At 47.1% G+C, this 27901-nt stretch overlaps 1 protein-coding gene across 1 annotated transcript; it reads left to right on the forward strand.

The window, feature by feature from the left end:
* Positions 1-27901, forward strand: FAF2 (Fas associated factor family member 2). The gene is made up of 11 exons (XM_065409255.1): positions 1-82; positions 15984-16052; positions 18697-18831; positions 19636-19712; positions 22006-22144; positions 23393-23478; positions 23562-23653; positions 24801-24978; positions 26057-26228; positions 26486-26629; positions 27161-27901. The coding sequence occupies exons 1-11, from the start codon at positions 20-22 to the stop codon at positions 27341-27343; spliced, it is 1338 nt and encodes a 445-aa protein (XP_065265327.1). The 5' UTR covers positions 1-19; the 3' UTR covers positions 27344-27901.

Genomic DNA, 27901 nt, shown 5'->3' on the forward strand with positions numbered 1-27901 from the left:
GGTCAGAGGCGGCAGCAAAATGGCGGCGCCTGAGGAGCGGGAGCTGACGGCGGAGCAGACCGAGAGGCTGCTGCAGTTCCAGGTGCCGGCCCGGGGGGAGCCGGGCCTGGGGCCCCGCAGCGGCCCGAGCGGGGAGCGGTGTGAGGGGGCCGGGCCACCCCGGCCTCGACTTCCCCGGCGGGGCCTCGGGGGCCGCCGACCCCTCTCCCGTTAGGGGCTGGCTGAGCCGGGCCCTGTCCCAGGGAGCTGGAGCGCGGCCGGGAGCTCCACCCGGGGCGGTTATCGGGCGCCGGTCACGCGGCTGGGCAGGACCCTGGGCGAGGGGTCGGGCCCCGGGGGGGCGTTGCCAGGGGCTGCAGCTCGCCGACCGTCCGTGCACGGGGCCCCGGAGCTGTGCAGCCCTCGGGACAGGGCCTTCCCCTGCACCCCACGGCGCGGGCACAGCGCCCACGCGGAGCCCTCCGGGAGCAGGTGCATTGCTCTGCCCAGCGCAGCCCCCATGCTGCCCCCTGGTGCTCTGGCTTGCCGGCGCTTCGGGCCAGGGGTTAGCTAGTTACTTGTTCTGCAGAGTGACATGCTGGACGCTGATGATGAGTTGTGAATGAGTCAGTGCACCTGCCTGCAGGAAAATCTTCACGGACTGCCCCAGCCTCTTTAATTACATGGTCTCGGAAATGCCTTGCATGCTTGCTAGTGCTGAGTGGGAAGCTTTCCGTGGGGGAACTAAGCAGGCAGTTTCTCATTCACTTTGTCAAATTAGTTGCTAACCTCATCGTTTTGAAGATGCATAGATTTTTAAGGCTAGAAGGGACCCTTGTGATAATGTAACCTGACCTGTATAACATAGGCCATAGAACTTCAGCCAGTAATCAGCCACACATTTTGTTTGTGGATGTTGAGTACAATTATTTAGATATTAGCTGTGATTTTTCACATACATCATGACATTTGCATGGCTAAAAAGCATATATTGGAGATGTGACCCCATGAGTGCTTTGCAAAGCATGCATGTCCCAGATGTAGGTGAACATGATGGGGGAAGTGGTGGTCAGGAAACCACGTTGGCAGACAGGAGAGAGACAGGTTTCAAAGTGGTAGCCATGTTAATCTGTATCAGCAAAAAGAACGAGTACTTGTGGCACCTTAGAGACTAACAAATTTATTTGAGCATATGCTTTCGTGGGCTAAAACCCACTTCATCAGATGCATGCAGTGGAAAATACAGTAGGAAGATATATATACACAGGACATGAAAGAATGGGTGTTGTCATTACTAACTATAACGAGAGTAATCAGTTAAGGTGGGATATTATCTGCAGGAGAAAAAAACTTCTGTAGTGATAATCAGGATGGCCCATTTCCAACAGTTGACAAGAAATTGTGAGTAACAGTAGGGGAAAAAGAAATTAGCACAGGGAAATAGGTTTTACTTTGTGTAATGACCCATCCACTCCCAGTCTTTATTCAAGCCTAATTTAATGGTGTCAAGTTTGCAAATTAATTCCAATTCTGCAGTTTCTCATTGGCGTCTGTTTTTGAAGTTTTTTTGTTGGAGTATTGTGACTTTGAGGTCTGTAATTGAGTGACCAGAGAGGTTGAAGTGTTCTCAGACTGGTTTTTGAATGTTATAATTCTTGATGTCTGATTTGTGTCCATTTATTCTTTTGCATAGAGACTGTCCGGTTTGGCCAATGTACGTGGCAGAGGGGCATTGCTGGCACATGATGGCATATATCACATTGGTAGATATGCAGATGAACAAGCCCCTGATGGTGTGGGTGATGTGATTAGGTCCTATGATGGTGTCACTTGAATAGATATGTGGACAGAGTTGGCAACGGGCTTTATTGCAAGGATAGGTTCCTGGGTTAGTGTGTTTGTTTTGTGGTGTGTGGTTGCTGGTGAGTATTTGCTTCAGGTTGGGGGGCTGTCTGTAAGCGAGGACTGGCCTGTCTTCCAAGATCTGTGAGAGTGAGGGATCAACCTTCAGGATAGGTTGTAGATCCTTGATGATGTGCTGGAGGGGTTTTAGTTGGGGGCTCAAGGTGACAGCTAGTGGCGTTCTGTTACTTTCTTTGTTGGGCCTGTCCTGGAGTAGGTGACTTCTGGGTACTCTTCTGGCTCTGTCAATCTGTTTGTTCACTTCAGCAGGTGGGTATTGTAGATGTAAGAATGCTTGATAGAGATCCTGTAGGTGTTTGTCTCTGTCTGAGGGGTTGGAGCAAATGCGGTTGTATCTTAGAGCTTGGCTGTAGACAATGGATCATGTGGTGTGATCTGGATGAAAGCTGGAGGCATGTAGGTAAGTATAGCGGTCAGTAGGCTTCCGGTATAGGGTGGTGTTTATGTGACCATCTCTTATTAGCACTGTAGTGTCCAGGAAGTGGATCTCTTGTGTGGACTGGTCCAGGCTGAGGTTGATGGTGGGATGGAAATTGTTGAAATCATGGTGGAATTCCTCAAGGGCGGCTTTTCCATGGGTCCAGATGATGATGATGATGATGATGATGTCATCAATGTAGTGCAAGTAGAGTAGGGGCGTTAGGGGACGAGAGCTAAGGAAGCGTTGTTCTAAGTCAGCCATAAAAAATGTTGGCATACTGTGGGGCCATGCAGGTACCCATAGCAGTGCTGCAGACTTGAAGGGTGAGACAGTGGAGGCAGGAGGCTATCTTGGAAAGAATTGAGCCCATCCCTGTGTGGCTTGCAGGGTGCACGTGGACTTTTATCATTGATCAGTTCTTAAATGTTTATAAAAACCTAAGGAAGTTCTTAATTTAAAAAAAAAATTAACCTGGAGTTAAGGTTAAAAGGATCTATTATACATGGACTGTTTGTTACTTTAAAGAAGACTGCAGTCTGCATAACAGCTGTATAATTAAAAGGTAATTAAAGTCTTTAAGGTCAGTGATAAAATGAAACCAGGTGATGAAAGGATAATGTTTCTCAACTTTTGGTTGTTTACATGATTCCCTTATGAAAGGAGGGCAGAGTTAAGGTGGTTTGAGTTAACTGTGTATTTGTGTACTTACAAGTATCTTGGATTCCATTTTTAAATGGGGAACTTTAACTTGGAATTTCCAGGCTCAATAACGTGTTTATTGAGAAAATTCATAGTTCTTTTCAAGGGTTTGTTTTTTCAAGAAGTGATTCTTTCAACTTCAATTTTCTGTTTGTTATAGAAAAATAGCTTCTATTTGAAGTCAAACATAAATATGAAGTGCTTTTGTATCCTTGAATTGTCCTATCCAATACTGTGTGAGCAACAAAAGGTTCTTAATTTGGTTTTGGTCAAGGGCTGTCTTTTGGGACATCTGTAGAGAGAAGCTGGATGTGAGTAGGTTTGGGCAATCCAGAGAGAGATGCACTTCTGGTTGTTAGGAGCTAGAACAAAGTGAGGCTGCCTTTGTAGGATTTCATTATTGATCCATGTTCATTTCTGGCCTGATTCTCAAACTTCTGACTGTGTTTAATGTAATGATGGTTGAGCGTTGGCTTTCCTCTGCAGACACAGAATGGGATAGTTTCTGTTGTGATGAGAATAAATTTGCTTTCAAAACTGTAGTGTCATTCAAAAAAAAAAAAAAAGACTGAACCTACTTTTAATCTAAATTAATTAACAAAAGTAAAATACAACAGAGGGTCCTGTGGCACCTTTAAGACTAACAGAAGTATTGGAGCATAAGCTTTCGTAGGTGAATGCCTACTTCATCAGACGCAAGTAATGGAAATTTCCAGAGGCAGGTATAAATCAGTATGGAGATAACGAGGTTAGTTCAATCAGGGAGGGTGAGGTGCTCTGCTAGCAGTTGAGGTGTGAACACCAAGGGAGGAGAAACTGCTTCTGTAGTTGGATAGCCATTCACAGTCTTTGTTTAATCCTGATCTGATGGTGTCAAATTTGCAAATGAACTGGAGCTCAGCAGTTTCTCTTTGGAGTCTGGTCCTGAAGTTTTTTTGCTGTAAGATGGCTACCTTTACATCTGCTATTGTGTGGCCAGGGAGGTTGAAGTGTTCTCCTACGGGTTTTTGTATATTGCCATTCCTGATATCTGACTTGTGTCCATTTATCCTCTTGCGTAGTGACTGTCCAGTTTGGCCAATGTACATAGCAGAGGGGCATTGCTGGCACATGATGGCATATATAACATTGGTGGACGTGCAGGTGAATGAGCCGGTGATGATGTAGCTGATCTGGTTAGGTCCTGTGATGGTGTTGCTGGTGTAGATATGTGGGCAGAGTTGGCATCGAGGTTTGTTGCATGGGTTGGTCCCTGAGTTAGAGTTGTTATGGTGCGGTGCGTGGTTGCTGGTGAGAATATGCTTAAGGTTGGCGGGTTGTCTGTGGGCGAGGACTGGCCTGCTTCCCAAGGTCTGTGAAAGTGAGGGATCATTGTCCAGGATGGGTTGTAGATCGAAGTAAAATAGTGGCATGCAGCTGAAAGGAGCCAAACATCTCTTTAGTTTGAGAAGTGGAGAGAGATGAAACTTGTTAGCAAAATGCCACGGATACTTTGGGCATCACAATCCATATCAAACCCCTTGATAAACACACTTGCAAAGAAATTCTCTTCTAAAAAAGATTTGGGAAAGGCTTTTGTGTTGCTAGACGTCAGATGCTCTTCGCCCTTGGAAACATAATTCTCTGGAATTTGGCAGTGGGTTGGGAATTAACAGTAGTGCCAGTTAGGAGGGTGTGAGGACTTGCATCTTGTATGTGATGTTTCAACATGTGAGTCTTCCAGAGAAAGAGCAACTTCCTTAAAGTCTAATATACAAACCCCCACAATCTTATGCTTACTAGTACTGACCTCTGGAGCAAATATGCTACTAAAATATTGAATTCCACTTCTCACTGCTTTGAGCTGAGAGGCTTTCAGGGATTTTAATCTGCATCTCAAAACTGTAGGGAACGGACTGCCTCACAAAGCAGCTTCAACATTTTTTCTTAGGGTTCTGTATCTTCTATGAGAAGTTGAAGTGGTATATGGGAGACAAATGTTGAACTTTCTAGATGCTTGTTTTTAATGGGGCTTTTGTGGTTCTTGATATTTTAGTTTTTGAAAGTTTCTATTATGTAGTGCATTCAGCATTCATGCAGTCTGAGCCCCCATGTTAGGTTGCATTGTTCTGCTTGGGAGCCTGTTTGTGACTGCTTGTTTGCTGGGATTAGCTTTTTTTTTGTTATCTCTTTTATATTTGTCTAAAGGTGTAGTAAGAAGTAAAGCGAATTGAGTAAAAGCACAAGGCCTGTGAATTCAGAGAGAGATACAGTACATAGATACTCTGGTGATGGAAGGCTTCTGACACTCGGGGTGCCACGGCTCTGGGCAGGGGGCTCAGGGCTTCTGCCCCACAGGAGCACTGGGGTTCAAGGCTTTAGACCTGGGGGGGAGCACTGGGGCTCAGGGCTCTAGCTACAGGGGGAGCGCTGGGGCTGAAACAGGCGCTCCCCTCATAGCTAAAGCCCCAGCGCCTCCTGTGGGGCTGAAGCCGAGAGCGGAGCTGTGGGGCTGAAGCCCCAAGCCCCAGCACCCCACATGAGTCGGAAACCGGGAGTGGAGCCACAGGGCTGAGCCCCTGCCTGGAGCCCTGACCACCCCTCCACCTTGCGGCTGCAGTTCTAACCCCCTGTGGCTGAAGGCCTGAGCCCCAGGGCTAGAGCCCCAAGGCAGTGCAGTATTTGCTTTTTGTTTGGGTTTTTTTGTCTGCGCTGCTGCCTGATTGATTTACTTCCAATTCCACAGGTTGTCCAGTTGACCAGTAAGACTGTAACTCTGATGTTCATATCTTTGAGGTTCTACTGTATAACAATAAAGAGGAAAATTATGGTTAAGTGGAATTATTTGAAAATGTCATTTTGGCACTTGAAACTAAAGACTAATAAAATGTGCTTCGTTTTCTTGCGGGAAAACCTTTACATGATGAATATCTTGACAAATTCACATAGATACTGGAAATTAAAGCTGACTGCAATTGAAGTGTGGTATTTACTTCAGATTTCTAACATGGTCTTGCTGGCTAGTGTTTTTTTTTAAAAAAGGGGGGGGTGTCTTGCTGTTAATACAAAGGTCCCTAAAAGCTATAGGGAAACTACATTAATATTTTGCCAGCAAGAATGGTCTAAACATGGTTCTTGACTGACAGTTTGAACTGTAGTCATGCCAGGCATTAACATTCAGTGGAAAACTATTTTCAGCATCAATGAGAGAGTTCAGAGATGTTTATAAATTATGTTGCCTCTACTCTGGAACATGGTAGTAAGAGTGCTGTTTAACAAGCTGATGCCGGTACCTGAGGTTGCATCTACACAGGCAGTTTTGAAGGAAACCTCCCATCACTGCACCATCATCAGTACATCTCCATTGGTTGTAACAATGCTGGGAGTACTAATGCAAATTGTGGTAAAAATGCTGTAGGCTGGTCTACACTAATGCTCCCACTCCTGGGAGGTTTCCTGAAAATTGCCGTTGTGGATAAGGCCTGGAATGTTACCAAGAACACAACTGCCATACTACAGTGATGGTCAGTGAATCGTGTTTTGAATTAGTACTCATCAAAACATGCACATAGCTAACCAGCTCTGTAAGCACCCCTGAAAATGTTATAAAGATCAACACTCTTTAAAACAAATGGAACTTAGGTAACAAACTGTGATGTATATTTGCTTTTCATCCAAAAACTGCTACTGTATTTTGCATAATTTAAAAAGGAGAGAATGTTCTGTCAGGGCAGGCAGTCCTGTTAACAGCGCCCAGCAGTAATCCTGATCTGTAGAAACAAAGGTGTGAACAAGTTTCTGAATCTTGTAAATATGCAATCGCTAGCAGCATTTCAGGGTTATTAAAAGAGGTGGTGATGAAGAGCTTTACAACACATGCTATTCAAAGGCTTAGATGCTCCATTGTAAAAACTCAAATGCCTGAACAAATAGCAGGCACAGGGATAAAGTATATGCTTGTGTCCACTCGGGTCCAGTGCTTTGAAAAGGCATCCAGAATGTACATGCATTGAGGTCTAGGCTCCACTACAAAGTTAGGTCAATGTAAGCCACCTTGTGACAACCTAGTTGTGCATGTGTCTACACTTACATTTGTCTCCTACCTAGGTAAGCACGCTGTTACAGTAATGCAGTAACACCATCTCCCCAAGTGGCATTGGGCCATGGTCAATGTACTGAGGTCAACACAGTACAAGTGTAGATACCGCATTTCCTATGTTAACCCTAACAGACTTTCTGCAGCTGTCTCACAATGCCCGAAACCAACCACTCTGGTCAAAATTGTGAATTCCACTGCCTGGGGTCACAGAGACCGGACGCCTCCCCCTGACACCAACCTGTTAAAGCACTGCAGATTTTTGAAATGCATTTTCCTGATTGTCCTGTTTGGCGAGCACAACTAGCAGTTCTCCAATGTTGTGTGCAACTGCCCAGCTGACCATGCCAGCTACATGCTCCAGATGCATTCTGGCTTGGAATAGACCGAAGGTATTGGCTTTCCTGGGCCTGTGGGGAGAAGAGGACATCTACGAGCAGATTGCATGGAATGCAAGAGAAGGCATATGAGAGAGAGCAGCGGCAGTGCTACATGAAAGCAAAGGAACTGCGGCAGGCATATCAGAAGGCCAGGGAGGCCAACAGTTGGTCCAGTCTGAGCTGCAGACCTGCAGCTTTTACAAAGAGCTGCATGCCTACTTGGCAGAGACCCCACCGACACTCTGCACACCACCATGGATATCTCCGAGAAGCCCAAGTCACAGGCCCCTAGTTTGAACAGCGAAGAGGAGGAGGAGGATGGGGGACATGTGACTGATGGGTCCAGCTGCACTGCGAGCCAGGACCTGTTTGAGACTCCACTGCAATCCAGTCAGTCCTGGCAGTAGAGCATGGACAAGCCCAGAGCAGGGGAAGGAACCTCAGGTAAGTGTAAATGTATTTCCCGTTACAGTGATGTACTGATGGCATCCCCAACTTAACAGGACACAGCTATCGACTTTTCATTAACGTACTCATACTAGAAGTGGTAGCGGTACAACAAAGAGAGGCAGAGGTGTTGTCTGCTTTTCATTCCCCTGTACAGTTAGGCAGGGGGGCATGCAGAGCAGTTGGATGTCACTTGAATCTTCCTGAGAGATCTCAATGAAACTTTCGTGGAGGTACTCTGCAATCCTCTCCCAAAGGGTTCTGGGGGTGGCAGCCTTATTTCTTCCTTCCCAGTAGGACGCTTTCCCATGCCAGTTGTCAATAACTTCAGCAGGCACCACTGCAATAAACAGGCTGGCAGCAGATGGGCCCAGGTGTTTTGGGACCAGCAGCAGCAGTGCTCTCTGTGCCTGTCACCCTCAGGAGTGAGATATCAGCTAAAATCACTACTGCGTGTGGAAAATGGTTGCAGTATTCAGTTCCATTCTCTATACTAATAGTTTAACATCGGATGGGTAGCCGTGTTAGTCTGTATCCACAAAAACAACGAGGCATCCGGTGGCACCTTAAAGACTAACAGATTTATTCGGGCATAATCTTTCGTGGGTAAAAAACCCACTTCTTCAGATGCATGGATCAATAAATCTATTAGTCTTTAAGGTCCACCGGACTCCTTGTTGTTTTTGTGATAGTTTAATGTAACTGAGCCATTTCCCCTACATTTTCCACACCAAGGCTAGTTCTGTGAGTGGTGCCATGCATAAGCGCTCTGAAGCAGAAGTGTCAATAAGCATGTCTTGTTTAAAACTTTGGGGGGGAGCAGGGAAGGGAGTTCTGAATCTTAACTTCTGCTTTCCGTTGTGACTGTATTGACAATGGTCTGTTTGTGTGTTTTATCTGTAGTTGCTGCTGTTGTGGCCGTGAGAGATTGCTCTTCCACACCTGCCAAATGCTGAGCTGGAGAAAGAGGAGAAAGAAGAGAACTCAGGATGACATGTTCAGCGAGATCATGTAAGCCAGTGCTGCATCAGACCAGGAGCAGAGGGCCTGGAGGGTGAATATTGCAGACTGTATGGAGAAGGACCGAGCAGACAGAAAAAAGGTGCAGAAAAAGGAGAGGAAAATGCACCAGGACACAATGGAGCATCTCCGGCAGCACACACACACGTTGCAGACTCTCGTGGACCTAAAGGTTCAACAGTCATGGGCTCGCTTCCCTTTGCAGTCCATGGAGAACTCCATTACAGCACTTCTCTATATTCCCCTCAACATTCCACGTGGCATCAGGGGCCCACATCTCTACTCTGACCACTCCACGCCAGGGGACATTAAAAACAGCTACACTTTCACATGCACGGACCTGTGAAAGCCATGGTTGCTGTATGTGTAGCTAAAATGGATGTGAATGTTCCTTCCCCTTGTAAAGTTCTGTTCCATAAATTTAGTCAGTTTTTAATGTTTTTGCTTTTAAATTGCACAGAGTTTTCTTTGCATTGGTTTTGTTACTCAATAAAATTCTGTTGGGAAAATTACATATGCTGCAGAGTGGCTAGTGGTACTGAAAGCACCTGCTTACTTGTTAATGTACAGAGTGACACGACTCAGGATCAGTGACAAACAGTGTAATCATAAATGCACAGCAAGTACCATAAAATTAAGTTACTTTGACAGTATTATATTCATAGATGTACACCAAGCACCACACAATTCCTAACAGGCCTCAAAACAGCATGTCCAGGTAAAGCCCAGTACACCACAACACGTTACTGGGATTCACTGTTCAAGTGCTCTTCCAAAGCTTCCCTAAGCTGTATAGTTGCTTGTTGAGCTCATTTGCTAGCCCTTGTGTCTCGGTGTTCAGAGTCAGCAGACAGCCACTCTACCTCCACCCCGCTGGCAACTTTCCCCCTTCCCTTCACAGATATTATGCAGGACAAGCAGGCAGCTGTAATGGCTGGGATATTCTTTTCACTGAGATTCAATCTTGTGACCAAACAGTATCAGCATCCCTTCAAGCTACCAAAAGTGCATCCAACTGTCATTCTGCACCTGCTGAGCTGATAGCTGTTGAGGTGGCTGGTGTATGACTTCATGAGTTGGGAGTAGGCTGGGGCCCCCAGGATCACTATTGCAATGTCAACATTGCAAATGGTAATCTGCTGGTTGGGAAAGAGAGCACCTGGTTGTAGCTTTCTAGAAAACTGCGTTCTTAAAGATGCAAGCGTCATGCACCTTCCCTGACCAGCCAACTTGATGTTGATGACTCATCCCTGGTGATCCACCAAGGCTTGCATAAACATAGAAAAGTAGCCCTTTCTGATGACATACTCTGTGGCAAGGTGATCTGGTGCCAAAATAGGGATATGTGTGCTGTCTCTTACTCCATCGCAGTGTGAGAACCCCATTGCTGCAAATCCATCCACTGTGTCCTGCAGTTTGCCGAGAGTCACAGTCCTGCATAGCCAGAGACAGTTAATGGCCCTGCACACTTGTAGGACAGTGGCTCCCACAGTGGATTTTCCAGCTCTCAAATGACTTCCCACTGACTGGTAGCAATCCAGCATTGCAAATTAGCACAATGCAATCGCTATTCACTTCTCCGCTGTCAGTGCAGCTTTCATTCTGGTGTCCCTACGCTGGAGGCCTGGAGCAAGCTCAGCACATGGATCTGGGAATGCGACCTTGTGCATCCAGAAGTTCTGCAGTCACTGCTCCTCATCCTAAGCCTGCATTACGATGCAATCCCACCAGTCAGTGCTCGTTTCTCAGGCCCAAAAGCGGCACTCCATCATTTGCAGCTGCTTCACGAATGCCACCAACGATCTTGAATTGGTTCTCGCTTGTCTCTCAGCAATCTGCCCTCCAGCAAATCGTCCCATTCCCCGCGTCTCCTCTTGCAGCTATGCCAGTACTGGAGGATTGTGTGTCTTGTGCTTGCAACGCTTATGACAGTAGTGCAGAGCTGTTCAGGCTCCATGATTGTGTCAGAGATGGTGAGCGAGGAGGGCTGCACTGGTTCATAGGATCTTTAAACAGGTGAAAATTGTGGGCTATAGATGACATGGAATGGAGACAGCTGTACGCTTGTAAGTTGACCCCTTTCTCCCAGTCACCCCTGCATGACTAGTTTCTGCCAAAACTTACCAAAAGACAGTGTGCTGGATGGTGGCGGGTTGCGCGCTGGGATACCTACTCAGGGTGCACCGTGCTGTGTATCAGCACAGCCACTCCTGGTGAGTACGTGCAGCATAGATGCAAGGAGCCAAATATGAAGAGAGACTAGCAATATACTAACTGCGGCGGCTTAATGCCAACGTAACTTGTGGAGGCAAAAGTTCATATTGTAGACATGCCCTTACAAACATAGTTTATCCATCTCCTGGTTTCAGAAGGATACTTCATAATGGCAGACAATGAAGTGTGGCTGGAGTTAAAAGCATGGAATTTAGTTGAATGACAGCAAATTTTGTAAAAGATCCTTAAAGCTGAGGCTTAATGGCCATGAAACTTGCTGATAAGTAAGGATAAGATTGTCACGGAAGTCAGATTCAGTGACTTTCAGAGACCTCCATGACACTTTCCCTTCAGCCCTGGTGCAGCGGGGCTGGAGCTATCAGCCGGTGAGGTAGCCCCAGATCTCCCAGATGCCGCGGGTGGCAGGGGGGCCCCAAAGTCCCCAGCCACAGCAGGGCTCCGGGTCTCTTCCCCCCCTATCATTTTTAGCACAAGTCACAGACAGGTCATGGCTTCTGTGACTTTTTGTTTATTCCCACAACTTGTCTGTGACTTTCACTAAAAATAACCGTGACAAAATCTTAAACTTACTGATAAGATATTTCAGCAACAAAAGCAGGTGTCATTGAATTGGAGATCTCAGATGAACAAGAATACCAGGCTAGAAACACCTGATTTAAGTGACTGAGGGCTTGTCTACACTTGAAACCCTACTGCGGTGCCGCTGCATTGCTGCAGCTGTGCTATTGTAACACTTCAGTGTAGACACTACCTATATCGACAGGAGGGCCTCTCCTGTCAGCCTAAAGGCGGTAGCTAGGTCAATGGAATAATTTTTCCGTCCTAGCACAGTCTACACCGGGGGTTAGATCGACTTAACTATGTCGCTCAGGTGTGTGACTTAGCCCTGGTCTACACTGGGGGGGGGGGGGGTTGGGGGGATCGATCTAAGTTACGCAACTTCGACGTACTTAGATCGACTTACCGTCGTGTCTTCACTGCGGTGAGTTGACTGCTGCTGCTCCCCCATTGACTCTGCCTGCACCTCTCGCGGCGCTGGAGTACAGGAGTTGACGGGAGAGCGATAGATTGATCGCTGCCCGCCGATCCGGCGGGTATTGTAGACATACCCTTAGCTGGGTTGACGTAACTTTGTATTTTTGTATGTACGCTGTCACTGAGTGGTGTCAGGCTAATGAGAAAAGGTCCAGTCTTGTAGCTGTGGCAAAGAGTAGATGGACATAGAGTGCTCAGGAGCAACAGAACCCTGATTTAGTCCAAGTGCTAAATCTCAAGCACTGCTCTTGTTTACAAGGTGAATTAACAGTTGAGGGAGAATCCAAAATGTTTGTGTGGGGAGAAAAATCTCAGGTTCCTAAAACAGATGAGCCATCCATCTTCAGTATGGCAACTGAAGTCCCTTGATCCTCAAAACATTCTCACCTGGACAGCCAAATGTTTTCAAGAGGACCTGGATATCTGTTCTAAAAGAGCCAAGTAACTTGGGGAGGTAGCAAGCAAAATTAAACAGGAATAGCAAAAGTGGACAGGAATGAAAGGTGCACAGATGTAGAAAATGGATGGCTATAATTGGAGACTGCCCAAAGGAATTTATATCAGATTAGCACTCCACCTTCACAGCCAGAGCATGCTGTCTCTTGCAAACCCATCTTGTGGGGCAGGTTGGATCTTGCCAAGTTTCTGTAAGGCTCAAAATTAAAATAGGAAACCGAACTTAACCCAAAATATTCTCAAGTACTGAATGAGAACTGACTTAGTGAGAGCTTGTCTCGCTATTTTACAGAACTGGGAGTCCAAGTGGTAGACATGATGCATGTTGCATTTGGCTAACTAACCGAGCCTCCGTACCTTCATCTGTGATGAGTAATGTGCAGTTTAGGTATTAGGAGCTGTAGCACCAAGCAGCCATATCCTCTATGCTATAGGGCACCTTCAAATTTCAGACACCTGACAGCCCCTTATTAGATATCCCAGCAGCTTGGGGTAGGAATGAAGAGCCTGGGCTTTTCACCAGCGTGTTTTCCTGGGACCTCCCTGCCCATGTAGGCTTACCCTATTGATATATTTTGCTTTCCACAACCAACTCTCTGTACAATTTTTCATGAGTGATGTACCCGAGTATTCGGATTCTAATATCTAAACTGTATTGTTACATTTATTCACCTACATTTGGGTTATTGCTGATGATGCACTATATGTATCTTATTACTTTTAAAACAAACTTTGTATTTGTGGATAGTCTAAGCACTATACCCAGATGTACAGACACTTTTCTTAACTTGTGTACTATATAATTTTTTAACATTAGCTTTAATAAAAATTTTAAATCTATCTCTGGCCATCAGGTTTAATCCCAAAGCTAGATGTCCACTAAATCTTTCAAGCCACTGTGATAGGAAAGAAACTGAAACAGTCTATGCAGACAGTGAGTCAGTCCAGAACATGAGCTACTTAATCTTAATAAAGCTTGGCCTTACAAGAGATCTTGCTGAGGGAGTTGGTACAAGAAATGAGGCAGAACGGGAAACAATGGACTCTGGCTTAAAAGGGTCAGTGCGCATTGGAAGGCGCAACAACTAAAATGAATCGTGTCTTCCCTTGCCACTCACCTCCCCATAAAATAATTACTACTACAAATATAAGCTCTCCCCAGGGGCTTCCAGTTTACCAAACGGAACAGGATTTTCCTACTGGTTTGTTTTTTAATGGAGCAGAAGCCAATGGGGCTTTCTTTTATTTACTTTTAAGTTTGTGCGCCAACATCACTTAATGTCGTCTCCCATACTATGCCTAACTTTCACGGACTGCTTCAAGTAGTTGCTTCTACAGGGCTAACAGCAGCATGGTTTTCCATAAATCTGTATATGTGCTCAGATACCATGGTGATGGACACACATAAAATAAAACCTTACTATGTATTTTAGAGGAGGTTTTTAGTGGGTGGTGTGGGGAGAGATTTATTTCTCCAGCATGGTGACAGGAATGTTCACTTTAACCAAAGATTTTTGTCCTCATCCAAAAGTGATGTCAGCTTGCTAGCTTATAATATCAGATGCCCACATCCATGTGACTTCTTGTGCAGAAATTTTGATTAGCAAGGACTTAGATTGTGCTTACCTGCTGTTGACTGAGTACTGAGAGCCCCAGTTGCTGTGAGGTCTGTAGGTGGTGGTTGGGGCTTTTTTGCACAAGTACTGAGTTTCAGATCACATTCTCGAGGTCTGTCACATCTTACGCGCATTTAACATGCGCGAATTCAGCTTTACGTGGTCGGCAAAAACAAAACCAAAAAGAGAAAAATAACAATTTAAATACTGTTCCGGTAGTGCAGGCGATTCCGTCCGCCATTACACTCCATGTAATTTTGATTATACGCGGTTTTCGCTTTACCCGCTGACTGTGGAACGTAACCCCAGCGTAAGACGAGACAGACCTGTAATATGTTCAGAGTGCTGTATCTGTATAAACTGGATGACGTACACTACAGCATATAGTGCAAAGCTGAACAATGCTATATCTTCAATAATATCACTCATTTCACCTGAAGGGGGAGGGATAGCTCAGTGGTTTGAGCATTGGCCTGCTAAACCCAGGGTTGTGAGCTCAATCCTTGAGGGGGCCATTTAGGGATCTGGGGCAAAAATCTGTCTGGGGATTGGTCCTGCTTTGAGCAGGGGGTTGGACTAGATGACCTCCTGAGGTCCCTTCCAATCCTGATATTCTATGATTCTATGAATCGCTTTACAGTTGCAATGAATTGTGGCTGAAATAACAGGCTGGAAGGCTTGCCAATGGCTTCCTTCACTCCCAGCTAGGCAGGAGCGGGGGGGGGGGAGCGGGGGTGACCTTTGTGTGTATTTATTTTTACGAGTAGCCTCTGTGATGAAGTGGGAATGTTCATAATGTTTTCTCTGAATACTGTGTGAGTGCCTCAGTTTCCCCTATGCAGTTCTCAATTATCTAGGTGGTGGGAGAAGGGGGTGTGATTGTTGCAGAGCCCTAGAGGGCAGATGTGATGCTGTCTGGACAGAGAATGGCCAACACTCTGTCTCCTGGCAACTAATGGCCTGGGCCCCTCCTCTACAAAGGTGCTAGCTGAAGGTGTTGGAGAACAAAGAGATTAGGTGACCTCCTGGCCCGGGAAAGGGACAAGCGGGGAGGAGGGGCTGGAGAGTTTCAGTTTTGGGCTGGCTGGGGAATTGGAGGGAACCCCAAGGCTGGGGTCTAAGATCCTTACCCCCCAGAAGGACCTGACTAAGGGGTCCTGTTTATGCCTACAAGCTCTGGTTTGGACTTGTTCCTGTCGTCTAATAAACCTTCTGTTCTACTGCCTGGCTGAGAGTCACGGTGAATCCCAGGAAGCCGGGGGTGCAGGGCCTTGTCTCCCCCAAACTCCGTGACAGCCTCCCATTCCTTCTGGAGTGGAGGGGAAGGCTCCCAGGCAGTAAGGCTGATTGAATTGCTCAGTCTGGCTAGAAGCTGGTAATGGGTAAGATACTTACCTAACTTGCAGAAGTGCTGGGGATTGCTTAGTATTGGGAGAATGTCAAGTCCTGTCTGAGAGGATTGCTGACATTCAGCATTTCACAGAAGAAATAAGAATACCTACAAAAGTTGCATGATTTTCATGAGCAACTGCCGGAAGCAATCAGTGCTGAATTGGGAGGGGAAGCTTTTTAAACGAAAGGGTCTGGTTATTAATTTTGTATTATGGTTACACGCCTCTGTTCAAATACAGCAATGAACTATAGAAATATTACACTTCCTTAGCACTCATCCTTTGGTTTTTTCCTTCCTTCACCAGGACTTGACTGGCATAGAGTCTATGGACCAGTGTCGTGATACCCTGGAGCAACACAACTGGAACATAGAGGTACCAGTTAGAATTATAGTTGAGGCACTTTTCTTTCCAGCAACTTAGATGAAGAGTCTGAATGACTGTGGGTCTCTCAAAGTAGAATTTCCTTTCTTAAAGGATCCTTGTAGTGGCCTGAGTAATTATAATCAAGGTCATATTATAAAACCATCGTGCTTACACGTCAAAAGTCATCTCCAAGCTCCTAATCACCCGCCCCCCAGCAAGCTTTATTCCGTTGCTTATTGTTTAAGAATCTTAGGTGGTCTCATTTAATTGTGGTTGTTCACAATTTCCATTCATATTGAGTTGCGCATTGAACTGAGTGTACCCTCCACTCTCTAAACTGCAGTTCTTTATCTCGTATTCCTTTTTTCTTGATCTCCAAGTGTAAATCGGAAAACACATCCCTAGTGGATGCATTCAGACCTTGCTAATGTTGGGAAACTTGATGGAAGCTGTCACCGACCCCAGGGTCTGGTCTATGCCCCAGCCTGTATCCAGTCCCTTGGAAGTGACCACTTTAGTATGCCAGCCCCCAAGAACCCACGTGGTTCCACAGGGGCAGGCCCATGGATTCCAAAACTGGACCTTCAGGCATCAGCGATCTCTGTCTGTCTTCATGGCTCCCTGCAGCGAATCCAGCCCAGCCAGACTCCTGTGGGAGGCTTGTACTGTACCCCTTCAGGGTGCAATACTCTCAGTGAGTATTTGCAACTACCCAGGTGACCTTTTCCACACACAGTCACCTGGCGTACAGCATCTGAAAGTCCTTAAGCTAGCAAAGAGAGGCAAAGGTTAAGAGAAAGTTCTACCTGGCCACTTCAGCAATGCTGCTATCGAAGCTCTTTCTTCCTGTCTCTGTCCCTTTGTCCTTGGTCCCAGCCAGGTGAGTGTCACTCCAAAGGCCAGCTCTTAACCCAGCCACATGACACCTTTCCCCTCTGTTCTCCACCTGGGGCCTTTGCTCTGCTCTTCTGCCGAGGGGTTGGGGGAAATCTCTTTCCTCTTGGCTGCTGGTTGCTAGCAGTGAACGTGCTGGTGATTGGGGTTTCCATTGTCTTTCCACATGCTCTATTGCTATGGGTTGGTTTCAGCCAGTCCTTTAACACTCAGACAGGTGTGTGAGGCACTCACCTCCTGTCCCCTGATCTCCTCCAAGAGCTTTCTAACCCTTCACGCTCCGTGCATAGCAGTGCAAAGCACAGAGGGACACTGAGGCCCAGAGTGGAATCAGAAAAATATTACCAAAATTCCCACTTCACAATAGCTATGAACTGAATTCAGCCCAATCACACTTGCTGTAAAGCTTATTATTATTGTTACCACTTCAATCCATTTAGAATGAAGCTGCCAAAATTGGGTTTTTTTTGCCATATTGAATCTCTGTCTGACCTCTTCTGTGGCTCTGCTCCCATTTACCTCTACTCCTCTTGCACACTTTACAAGCACCCCCTAAACCACTCTTAAGTCTTAGCGTCTTCAACCATGCAGTCCCCTACACTCTACAAGCCTTCCAGTCAACATGCATGCAGTTCTGTCACGCCTTTTAAAACATTCTTAACACCCGCTTAGATCATGACACACAAGAATGCCCACACTTGGTCAGACCAATGGTCCATCTAGCCCAGTATCCTGTCTCTGACAGTGGCTGTTGCCAAATGCTTCAGAGGGGATGAACAGAACAGGGCAATTATCATGTGATTCACCCCTGTCATCCAGTCCCAGCTTCTGGCAGCCAGAGGCTTAGGGATTCCCAGAGCATGGGGTTGCATTCCTGCTCATCTTGGCTGATAGCCATTGATGGAGCTGTCCTCCATGAACTTATCTAGTTCTTTTAGGAACCCAGTTATACTTCTGGCCTTCACAACATCCCCTGAAAACAAGGTCCACAGGCTAAGTGTGTGTTGTGTAAAGAAGTACTTCATTATATTTGGTTTAAACCATCTGCCTATTAATTTCTTTGGGTGACCCCTGGTTTTTGTGTTATGGGAAGGGGTAAATAACACTTTCCTAATCACTTTCTCCACACCAGTCATGATTTTATAGACCTCTATCATATTCTCCTTTAGTCGTCTCTTTTCTAAGATGAACAGGCCCAGTCTTTTTAATCTCTCCTCACATGGAATCTGTTCCATCCCCCTAATCACTTTTGGTGCCCTTTTTCCAAATCCAGTATATCTTTTTTTTTAAAAGGAATGACTAGACTTGCATTCAGTATTCAAGTGCGGATTTATTCGTGGATTTATGTAATGGCATTGTGATATTTTCTCTCTTAATTTATCCCTTTCCTAATGGCGCCTAACATTCCATTGATGACCTCCTGCCATGGGCCTGCATTTTCCCCTATACTACCGCTTTGAGGCCCTAGACTGGGAGGTAGGGCTATGAACAGATTGCTTGTTTGGCACAGCTCTCCAACTGTACAGCACCGTGTAAGCTCAGTGTTGTACAAATGTGAGACCCCTCGGAAACACCTAGTCTGGAAGCTGGCAGCAGTGACTTTATTTTGATGTGTTACGTTGCACGTGTCCAGTGCTCTAGGCATAGGGACAACTAGCACCTACCACAGACTTCAGAATGGAACCAGTGTATTTTCTCTAACCTGCATGTATCCATTGCAACTTTTGATGGGTCCCTTTTGCTGCTCCTCCTATGATAGGCAGCTGTACAGGACCGGTTGAATGAGCAAGAGGGTGTCCCAAGTGTCTTCAATCCACCTCCATCCCGGCCGCTGCAGGTCAATACAGCCGACCACAGGATCTACAGCTATGTTGTTTCAAGGCCGCAACCAAGGGCAAGTTATTTACTAGTTTGGGTTTGTCTCGTTGTGTGGAATGGGTGATATCTCTGAAGCAGGAAAGAAATCCATCAACAGGGAAAGGAACTCCGTTTCCTTAGCAGATCTGCTTTCTTGTTTCTAAATATTTTCTCCTGAAAGCTACAAACAGTGCAGCTCCCTGGGCAGAACTATTCTTACCCTCTCCATTACTACTTTGGATGTTTTCCTTTCTGGTATTTATCATAGTACACAGCAAACTCCTTCCTGCCCAGATAGCTTGGAGTGAGGGCAGAGCAGAGTCCCAGTTCAGCTAGAATGAAAGTCTGTTCCTGCTGTCTTGCTGTAGGATGATCTATTTGTATGACAGCCTGCTGAACTGATGTGGTCTGCTTTATGTGTGCTAGTATAAGATGTCAATTAACCGGACTGCAGATGGTTAATATGTAGCACTTGTATAACACTTCAGTCTTCACAGAACCCCTGTAAGATGAGTAAGTGCTATTATCCTTATTTCACAGGTAGGGAAAGTGAGATGGAAGATTAAAGCCCAACTTTTGAAAGTGGTCACTGGCTTTGGGTGCCTAAAATGTCTCAGGTTGGGCTCTCAAAGTGAGGCACCTGTTGGTGACTACTCAGAAGATTTGGCTTGCCTGAGGCCATCCAGCAAGTCACTAGCTTACAGGCCTGAGATCAGAGCACTAGACCACACTGTCTGTTTCACATATATTGCAGCGTGTTTGATGCTGGATAGAGGGTTATCTGCACTACTGTGTCTCAAGGGGCAGGGATAAATACCTAACACTTTGTTTGTAATTTCAGGGCCTGTTGGGATGGGGTTACTACTTGATAATGCTTCCATTCCGATTTACCTATTACACGTTACTTGATATATTTAGGTAAGTACTTTTTTGTGCAGGTTTGTTTATTGATTGTAGCAAAGCAAAATCTAACTCCAAGTATGGCCGTGCTGCTTTTGGTGTTAAGTCTAATAAGACCATCAGGGTTTGTATTAATCAAATACTCACACTTCAGAGTTCTCTGTAGCGTTGCCTGGTTTCTGTGTCTTGGAGACCTAGAACATAGAAGTTAGTAACAAATGAATGTTGTATAGTAGAAAGTAGATTTCAGAGAAGTATTATCTCCAAGAACTCATGGAGGATGGGTGAGGTCGCAGAGGACTAGAGAAGGGGAACAAAGAGGACCCAGGGAATTATAGACCAGTCAGCCTAACTTCAATACCTGGAAAGATACTGGAACAAATTCTGAAACAATCATTTTGTGAGCACCTAGAGGATAACAGAGTCATAAGGAATAGCCAGCATGCCAAACCACCCTGATTTCTTCCTTTGGCAGGGTTACTGGCTTAGTGGATGGGGGGAAACATTAAAATCAAGATATATCATATCTACTAAGACTTTTGACACAGTCCCACGTGACACTCTCATAAGCAAACTTGGGAAATGTCTCTAGATTAAATTAGTATAAGGTGGGTGCACAACTGGTTGAAAGACTGTACTCAGAGTAGTTAACAAGGGTTCGCTATCAAACTAGGAGCGATTACCTAGTTGGATCCCACAGGGGTCAGTCCTGGATCCAATACTATTCAGTATTTTCATTAATGTTTTGGATAACGTAGTGGGAGAGTATGCTTATAAAATGTGCAGATGACAATATGCTGGGAGGGGTTTCAAGCACTTAGGAAGACAGGATTAGAGTTGAAAATGACCTTGACAAATTGGAGAATTGGTCTGAATTCAGCAAGATGAAATTCAGGAAAGATAAGTGCAAAGTACTTTACTTAGGAAGGAAAAAATCAAATGCACAACTACAAAATGAGGAATAATGCCTCGATGGTGGTGTTGCTGAAAAGAATCTGGGGTTATAGTGGATCACAAGTTGAATATGAGTCAACTGTGTGAGGCAGTTGTGAAAAAAGTTGTCATTCTGGGGTGTATTCACAGAAATGTCATATGGAAGACAAAGGAGGTAACTGTCCCGCTCTACTCAGCACTGGTGAGGCCTCAGCTGGAGTGCTGTACCCAGTGCTGGGTGCCACACTTTAGGAAAGATGTGGAGAAACTGGAGCAAGTCTAGAGGAGAGCAACAGAAATGATAAAAGGTTTAGAAAACCTGCCCTATGTGGAAAGGTTTAAAAAAACGGCCTGTTTAGACTTGAGAAAAGAAGACCAAATATGTGAAAGGCTGTTCTAAATAGGACGATGATCAGTTGCTCTCCATGTCCACTGAAGGTAGGACCACAAGTATTGGGCTTAATCTGCAGCAAGGAAGATTTAGGTTAGAAATTAGGAAAATCTTTTTAACTCTAAGGGTAGTTAAGCTCTGGAATAGGCAATGGAGATTTTTAAGAACAGGTTGGAAAAACTCTTTGTCAGGGATGGCCCAGCCCGCTGTGCTGAGGCAGGACTTGATGACCTCTTGAGGTCCCTTCCAGCCCTACGATTTTATTCTATTCCTAGCAGTGTCTTCTGAATCTGTAAAGGAAACTAATGTATTTAATCCTAACTCAAAATCAGGCTGACACTTGCAGTTCCTAAATATTAAGCAATGGAGACCAAACAAGGAATGGACACACTTCTATCTATTTAGGCACTGCCCAAAGGTTCCCCTCGGGAACAAGCATGTAGGGTAACACAGTCCCGGCCTCAGAGCTTACAGTCTAAAGAGCCAAGACACAGACAACAGGCTGTAATTATTTGCTCCCTGGTGTAATCTCCTCTTCCAGCAGCTGCCTAAAATAAACAGTCGTGCGTTAAACCCTCTGTGCAACAGAACTGCAGTTCTGGAAGAGACTTGTCCTGATCAACTTCCTATGAATTGCCAGCCAATATAAGACCAGTGAGCCCTTAAATCTGGTATCTTGTCTCTGGCTGTGGCTTATGCCTGGTGTTTCAGAGGATGTTGAATCTCACACACACACAATACACCTGGCCTTTATGCAGCGCTGTTCATGGAGGGAGTGCAGGTGAGGAAATCCATCATAACCTGGCAATCAGCTGATGCTTTGGAGCACGGAACTTTACCTGGCTTAGGTTTTTCTCTAGGGTGCTCATATTGTGGTCTCAAGATGTAGTCGTCAGTGTGTTAGCAGATAGCTGTAAATGTTGACCAGAAAAAGTTCTTCAGAAAGTCAGTAAGCTGAATTTCCAGTGTCCTTTGCTTTTCTCCTAGGTTTGCCGTGCGTTTTATACGCCCTGACCCTCGCAGTAGGGTCACGGACCCAGTGGGTGACATTGTTTCGTTTATTCATATGTTTGAGGAAAAATATGGGAGGATACACCCTGTCTTCTACCAGGGAACATACAGCCAGGTCAGTACGGCATGTTGGTGCAAAAGTATGTGGGACTATCTTGCTGGTATTGCCTGGCACACTGGCTCTAAAGAGGAATGACAAAAACCATTTTGCATTTTAAAAGTCCAGTACTAATGTTCAGACTCAGTAACGAGGTAATGGAGATCTCAATTATGAGCATATTAGGAACCCGAGTCCATCCCACTGTAGGCATTTGCCATGGTGGGGTCTCTGCCAGTCTCAGGGACGTGCCAAACAATTGAAGCTGGGAAGGCAAAGCTGATCTGGCAGTTCCTCAGCAGTCTCTGTGGTTCAGAAGCCCACACCTCTTCTTTTGTTCTGCTAGTATCAGTTTTATAAGCTGACATAGTGGCCCAAAGTCTGTCCTGATGTACACCCATTGGAAGTGACTGGGGCTGCGCCACGGTGCAAGTCTGAGCAGAATTTAGCCCAGTAACTTCAGAAACTTGGGGAAATGGCCCCTTTGAGTCCAGGAGGTAAAAGGAGAGAACAGATCCCTCTTTTGTTGGATTGGGGTGGTGATTCTTCCCAGAAGAAGAGGGGCTCCCTAACATGTCTGTCTCTGCTCCACCCCCCCCCCCTTCAGTCCCAGCCCCAATGCGCGCACACTCCTCTGTTGTGGAGTCCATCGCAGCAGGTGGCTGAGTGCCAGAGAGCACTGCTGAGCCTATATCCCTTAGCTCTACTCAAGGGCTGAGGTCATTCCCTGCCCCCGGGAACAAGGGGCCATACTTAGAACACAAACTTAGCCCAGCAGCCCCATGGTGATCTACCAGCAGCTCAGTGCCAGTTCAGCAGAGGCTTGCGGAGTGACGTGTTTCAGCTGAGAAGTGGGGGGGTTACAGAGATCAACTTAATAACGAGTTTCAATGGAGGTGGTCAGAAGGTTGGATCCTACATCATCCAAATTGGAAAATGGAGCCAAAAACTGCACATGATTCTGGGCCATGGGAGTCCTGGAGGCTGAGCCAGAGAAACCCTCCTGGGTCACTAGGTGTGCAGTGCTTTGCTTGCCATTCTCCCAAGGCCCTGCCTGCCAAGGAACAGTGAGGAAAGCCCAGTCAAGGGTTCCTTTCTCCTGCATGCAGAGAATTCACTGGGCACATTGGTGTGGAGGGAGGTCTGGCATGTTCTTCAATTAATACCACATTAGATTGAAAAACTGCTTCCCCTGGCCTATCCCACTCTAATACCAAAGGGGCAGCAGGCCCCTCCCACTCCAGCTTTTCTGTGTTCTCTCCCCAGGCACTGAATGACGCTAAGCGGGAGCTGCGCTTCCTGTTGGTTTATCTTCACGGTGACGACCACCAAGATTCAGACGAATTCTGTCGGTAGGTTGGAGAGCGTTTTCTTAAATAACTGGCCATGTGTTTGGGACCCAGCTCTATGTCTGCCATCTCTTCTCTTCCTCCAGCAACACGCTGTGTGCACCGGAGGTGATCACCCTCATCAACACTAGGATGCTTTTCTGGGCATGCTCCACAAACAAACCAGAGGGATACAGAGGTGAGTGTCTCCCCCTTCTGAACTCTTCCTGATTCTTGTTAAATCTGCAATAAACAGATTGGGATTGCAGACGATGTGCGTCTGTTCTGCAGGCTTGATAATTTCCCTGGCCAGGTGAGTAAGTGATAGGCCCCAGAGACCAGCCTGTGATCCCTTACTACACCGAGTGGAATGGGGCTACTCCATACCATGTTCTGCATAACAGAGGACATACCATATCTGAGACTAATATTGCAGCCCAAGGAGCCCTCTGCTCTTAATACACCTCTACCCCGATAGAACGCTGTCCTCGGGAGCCAAAAAATCTTACCGTGTTATAGGTGAAACCGCGTTCTATCGAACTTGCTTTGATCCGCCGGAGTGCGCCGCCCCGCCCCCCGGAGCGCTGCTTTACCGCGTTCTATCCGAACTCGTGTTCGATCGGGGTAGAGGTGTACTGGCTGTTCACAGTCATGTCTCAGCAGAGTGAGCTGCTGTTCCTTTGCAGTCGGCATGCTGGCTTCCTTCAGTGGCCTTGTCATGGGGGCGTTAGGCTGAGTGGGGAAGCAGATGCCTAATAACAGTGGTTTGTGTTGTGCCTGGGGACAAAATGGCCACAGGTGAGTCCTTGGGTTTTTCCCGCCCCCTCAGATCTCAGGGGCCTTCTTAGGACTGGATGTGGGGCAAGAATGTCCACCTACTAGTCCACACTAGGCTTTCCAGCATGCCACTAAATCCTTTCCGAGCCCGGGATGCCTGTCCTACGAGTGCCTGGTGGGGGTTGTGCTGAACAATGCGTGTCGTCTTCCCAAGACTGAAAGAGGGGCTTGTGTGGTAGTTTAGATCCTTCGTGGCCTAGAGAGTGAGCAGCTGGGTCCACGATTTGAACCTGGGACTGCCAGCCTACTGAGCCCTTGGAGGTGTCACTGTCTCAGGAAGAACACCTCTGACAGATGTCTTGGTTGTCTTCTAAAAAGGGAACGGACTAGTGGGTTGGCAACCATGGAGTCTGAAGCTGTGTCTCTATGCCCAGCAAAGGGACTGGCAGGACAGCGGGAGCTGCCCTCCTCTAGAGGCTTGGGGAGGGAGGCAATTCTAGTCTTATGACCCCTTGGCCTCTCTGTTGGGACTGCCAGTAGTGACGGTGGTTTCTGCGCCCATCTCCCAGTGTCCCAGGCTCTGCGTGAGAACACATACCCATTCCTCGCCATGATTATGTTGAAAGATCGCAGAATGACGGTGGTGGGACGACTAGAAGGCCTCATCCAGCCTGATGACCTCATTAACCAGCTGACATTCCTCATGGATGCCAATCAGACATACTTGGTGTCTGAGCGCCTGGAAAGGTACCAGGCTGGGAACTGGAAGCCCCAGTGGAGCTGGGAATTCCCATGGAGTGGGTCAGATCTAATTCAGGGGGGCTCGGTGTGGGCTGCACTTGGTTCTGCAATGCATTCAGTGGCCAGTGGAAATGCTGGTGCATGCGGTGCACCGCCCTGATGTATACATTCAGACTACACTACATTCTGGGAATTGAGGTCTCCATGGGCAACATTCCTGCTCAAAGATGAGTAACCACAATCTGCTCCATTTTTCTGGACGTTTGGGGCAGCCTGGAGCTGCTGGCACCTTTCAGGCAAAGTCTGGAGGTTGCTGGACTCTCTGACTGTGGCTAAGAGTGTAACTGGGATCCAGGCATTTCGGCCAGAGTCACGCTGATATCTTCAGCCAGTCTTGTATGGGAGTCGCCCGCTTTGGAGCGCCAGCCCCGGGTGGATGTGCTGCTGAGTTAAGGCTGCATTTGTGATGTCCTGCTGCTGCCGCATTGACACATGCCCCCTCCAGGTATTGATGTGGGCTCCATTCAGACTGAGAGCCGATAGGACACCAGCTCAGTGTCTCGTTCCCTTAATCCTTCCTGCTCCCCAGTCAGAGAGTGTGCCTTGCTGATGGGCAGACCTGTGGGTTTCTAAAGTGAGTCAGGAACAGGCTAAAGAAACATGGGAGTCACTAGCTGCAGCAGATAGGTGCAGTGTGCATGGCACCTGCCCACACTACAGCCCTCGTTTGTGCATTTATCCTCAGCCTGAAATCGAGGCCATCTATGCCAGGGACTAGTCACCATAGAGAGCCCAGCCTCCTTCAGGAGTGGGAAACCTGCATCGTTTCAGAGCAGCATCAGCCGGGTCAGTCTGTATCTGCAAAAAGAACAGGAGTACTTGGGGCACCTTAGAGACTAATGCTCAAATAAATGTGTTAGTCTCTAAGGTGCCCCAAGTACTCCTGTTCCTTCTGCATCGTCTGTGTGCTCTTCATTTGAGAAGGTGTTAGTGCTGTGAAGGCTATTGTCTTCCTCTTGCCCTGCCTTGCCTATGTTTCTGGGTGTGTTGATATTAACCACCCCTCGTTCCCTGATGTTTGCAGGGAGGAGAGAAACCAAACACAGGTCCTGCGGCAGCAGCAGGATGAGGCGTACCTGGCTTCCCTGCGGGCGGATCAGGAAAAGGAACGCAAGAAAAAGGAGGAACGGGAGAGGAAGAAGAGAAAGGAAGAAGAGGTGCAGCAGCAGAAGCTAGCGGAGGAGAGACGGCGCCAGGTGAGACGGAAGTGTTCCTGGGAAGTACAGCAGCAACAGTGGCTCCAAGCTCTCTTGCTGCTGCTTCCTGCTAGTTTCCCTTCCTGGTCAGCCTGCCCACTGGTTTCCAATCAGGCGTTGAGTTCATATAATCCTGCATCTGCCTCGTACGTACTTCTCTGGGGTTTCCTGGAGCGCGTTCTCTCCTGTGCTATGCCTTGGCATTGAGGCCAGCTCCATGCCAGCCTGGTGCTCTGATCTTCTTTGTTGCTTTTCAGACTCTGCAGGAGGAGAAGGTGCGCAAATCGGAATGCCTTCCACCAGAGCCGCATCCTGATGACCCAGAGAGTGTGAAGATCATTTTCAAGCTGCCCAACGATTCCAGAGTGGAGAGGCGATTCCATTTCTCACAGTCATTAACGGTGAGGGGAGTCGGGAGTGGAAGGCGATGGCTGTCTAGAGCAGCAGCAGAATCCCAAATTCTTAAGCTGGCTGGACAGGCTGGGGGTGGCCACGCTCTCACCCTTGCTACAGCCTCAGTAGGCAGAGGTGATGTGCTTGCATAAGGGGGAGGGTAACCACACTTGTCACTACTGGGCAGGGAAAGACCAGATGTAAAGCTGAAATACTGCTTATCCCCTCCTAAACGTGGGCTTCCTGCTGCTTCTCAGGCCGTGGGTCTGCTCTGGATTTCCTAGGAGCACGGAGACCAGCCTCTGGCATGCTTCAAGCAGGGACTTGAAAAACAGCTGTCCCTAGTGGGCAGTCTGGGTCTGTGTCCTCTTGCAGGGTTCAGGTTGTCTTTAGTGTTTGACAAACTAAACGCTCTGACTGCTAAGAGACTAGCGGTCTGGCCCCTACACCAGCTGGGCATTTTAGTGCCTCTGCCAGGGCTGCAGGAATTACTGCATGCTGCTTTTCCATTGGCAAATGCCTCTGTGCTTCCCTTCCAGGTGATCCATGACTTCCTGTTCTCCTTGAAAGAGAGCCCAGAGAAGTTCCAGATTGAGGCCAACTTCCCTCGCCGTGTCCTCCCCTGCCTCCCTACAGAGGAGTGGCCCAACCCCCCCACGCTGCAGGAGGCTGGACTCAGCCACACGGAAGTTCTCTTTGTTCAGGACCTCACGGACGATTGACACTTTTCCAAAACACGATGGAAGGAAAAATTCAGATGATTATAATACAATATTTTTTTTAAAGACTGCTGCGTACAAATGAGGGATCAGAGACCACGTCACCCGTGCCAGCCATGCTGTGTGTCTGCGCTGGTGCGAGAAAGCTCACCTACTCCCACGCACAGTCATCCCCTTACACTTGAGGGCAGAGAGGGAGGGGGACCACCATTGCCCTCCCCAGGGAAGGGCAGAAAAGGCAGCTCTTGGTCAATATTGCTTTTACTAGACCCCCAAGGCCTGCTGTCCTGTGAAGATTTGATACTTTGCTGCTCCTGGTGGCCAAAGGACACTGCACCTGTGCTGGGGAGGGGAGGGATGGACAGAATTTCTTCAGCTTCCCACTGTGTATAAAAACCTTCCTTTTACTAGTTCTCTTGCTTTGTAATGACCAAAGGAGACTGGAGTTGACAATGGTATTAATTTTTTGATAAAGAGCTGGTTGAAGTTCTTAACGCCATGGGATCTTGCCCAGGGTTCTTAGCCTGCGTAGTGTAATAAACTCTGCCTCTAGCGTGCCTG

Source organism: Emys orbicularis, chromosome 8, assembly GCF_028017835.1.
Source record: "Emys orbicularis isolate rEmyOrb1 chromosome 8, rEmyOrb1.hap1, whole genome shotgun sequence".
In the NCBI taxonomy this organism is placed as follows: Eukaryota; Metazoa; Chordata; order Testudines; family Emydidae; genus Emys; species Emys orbicularis.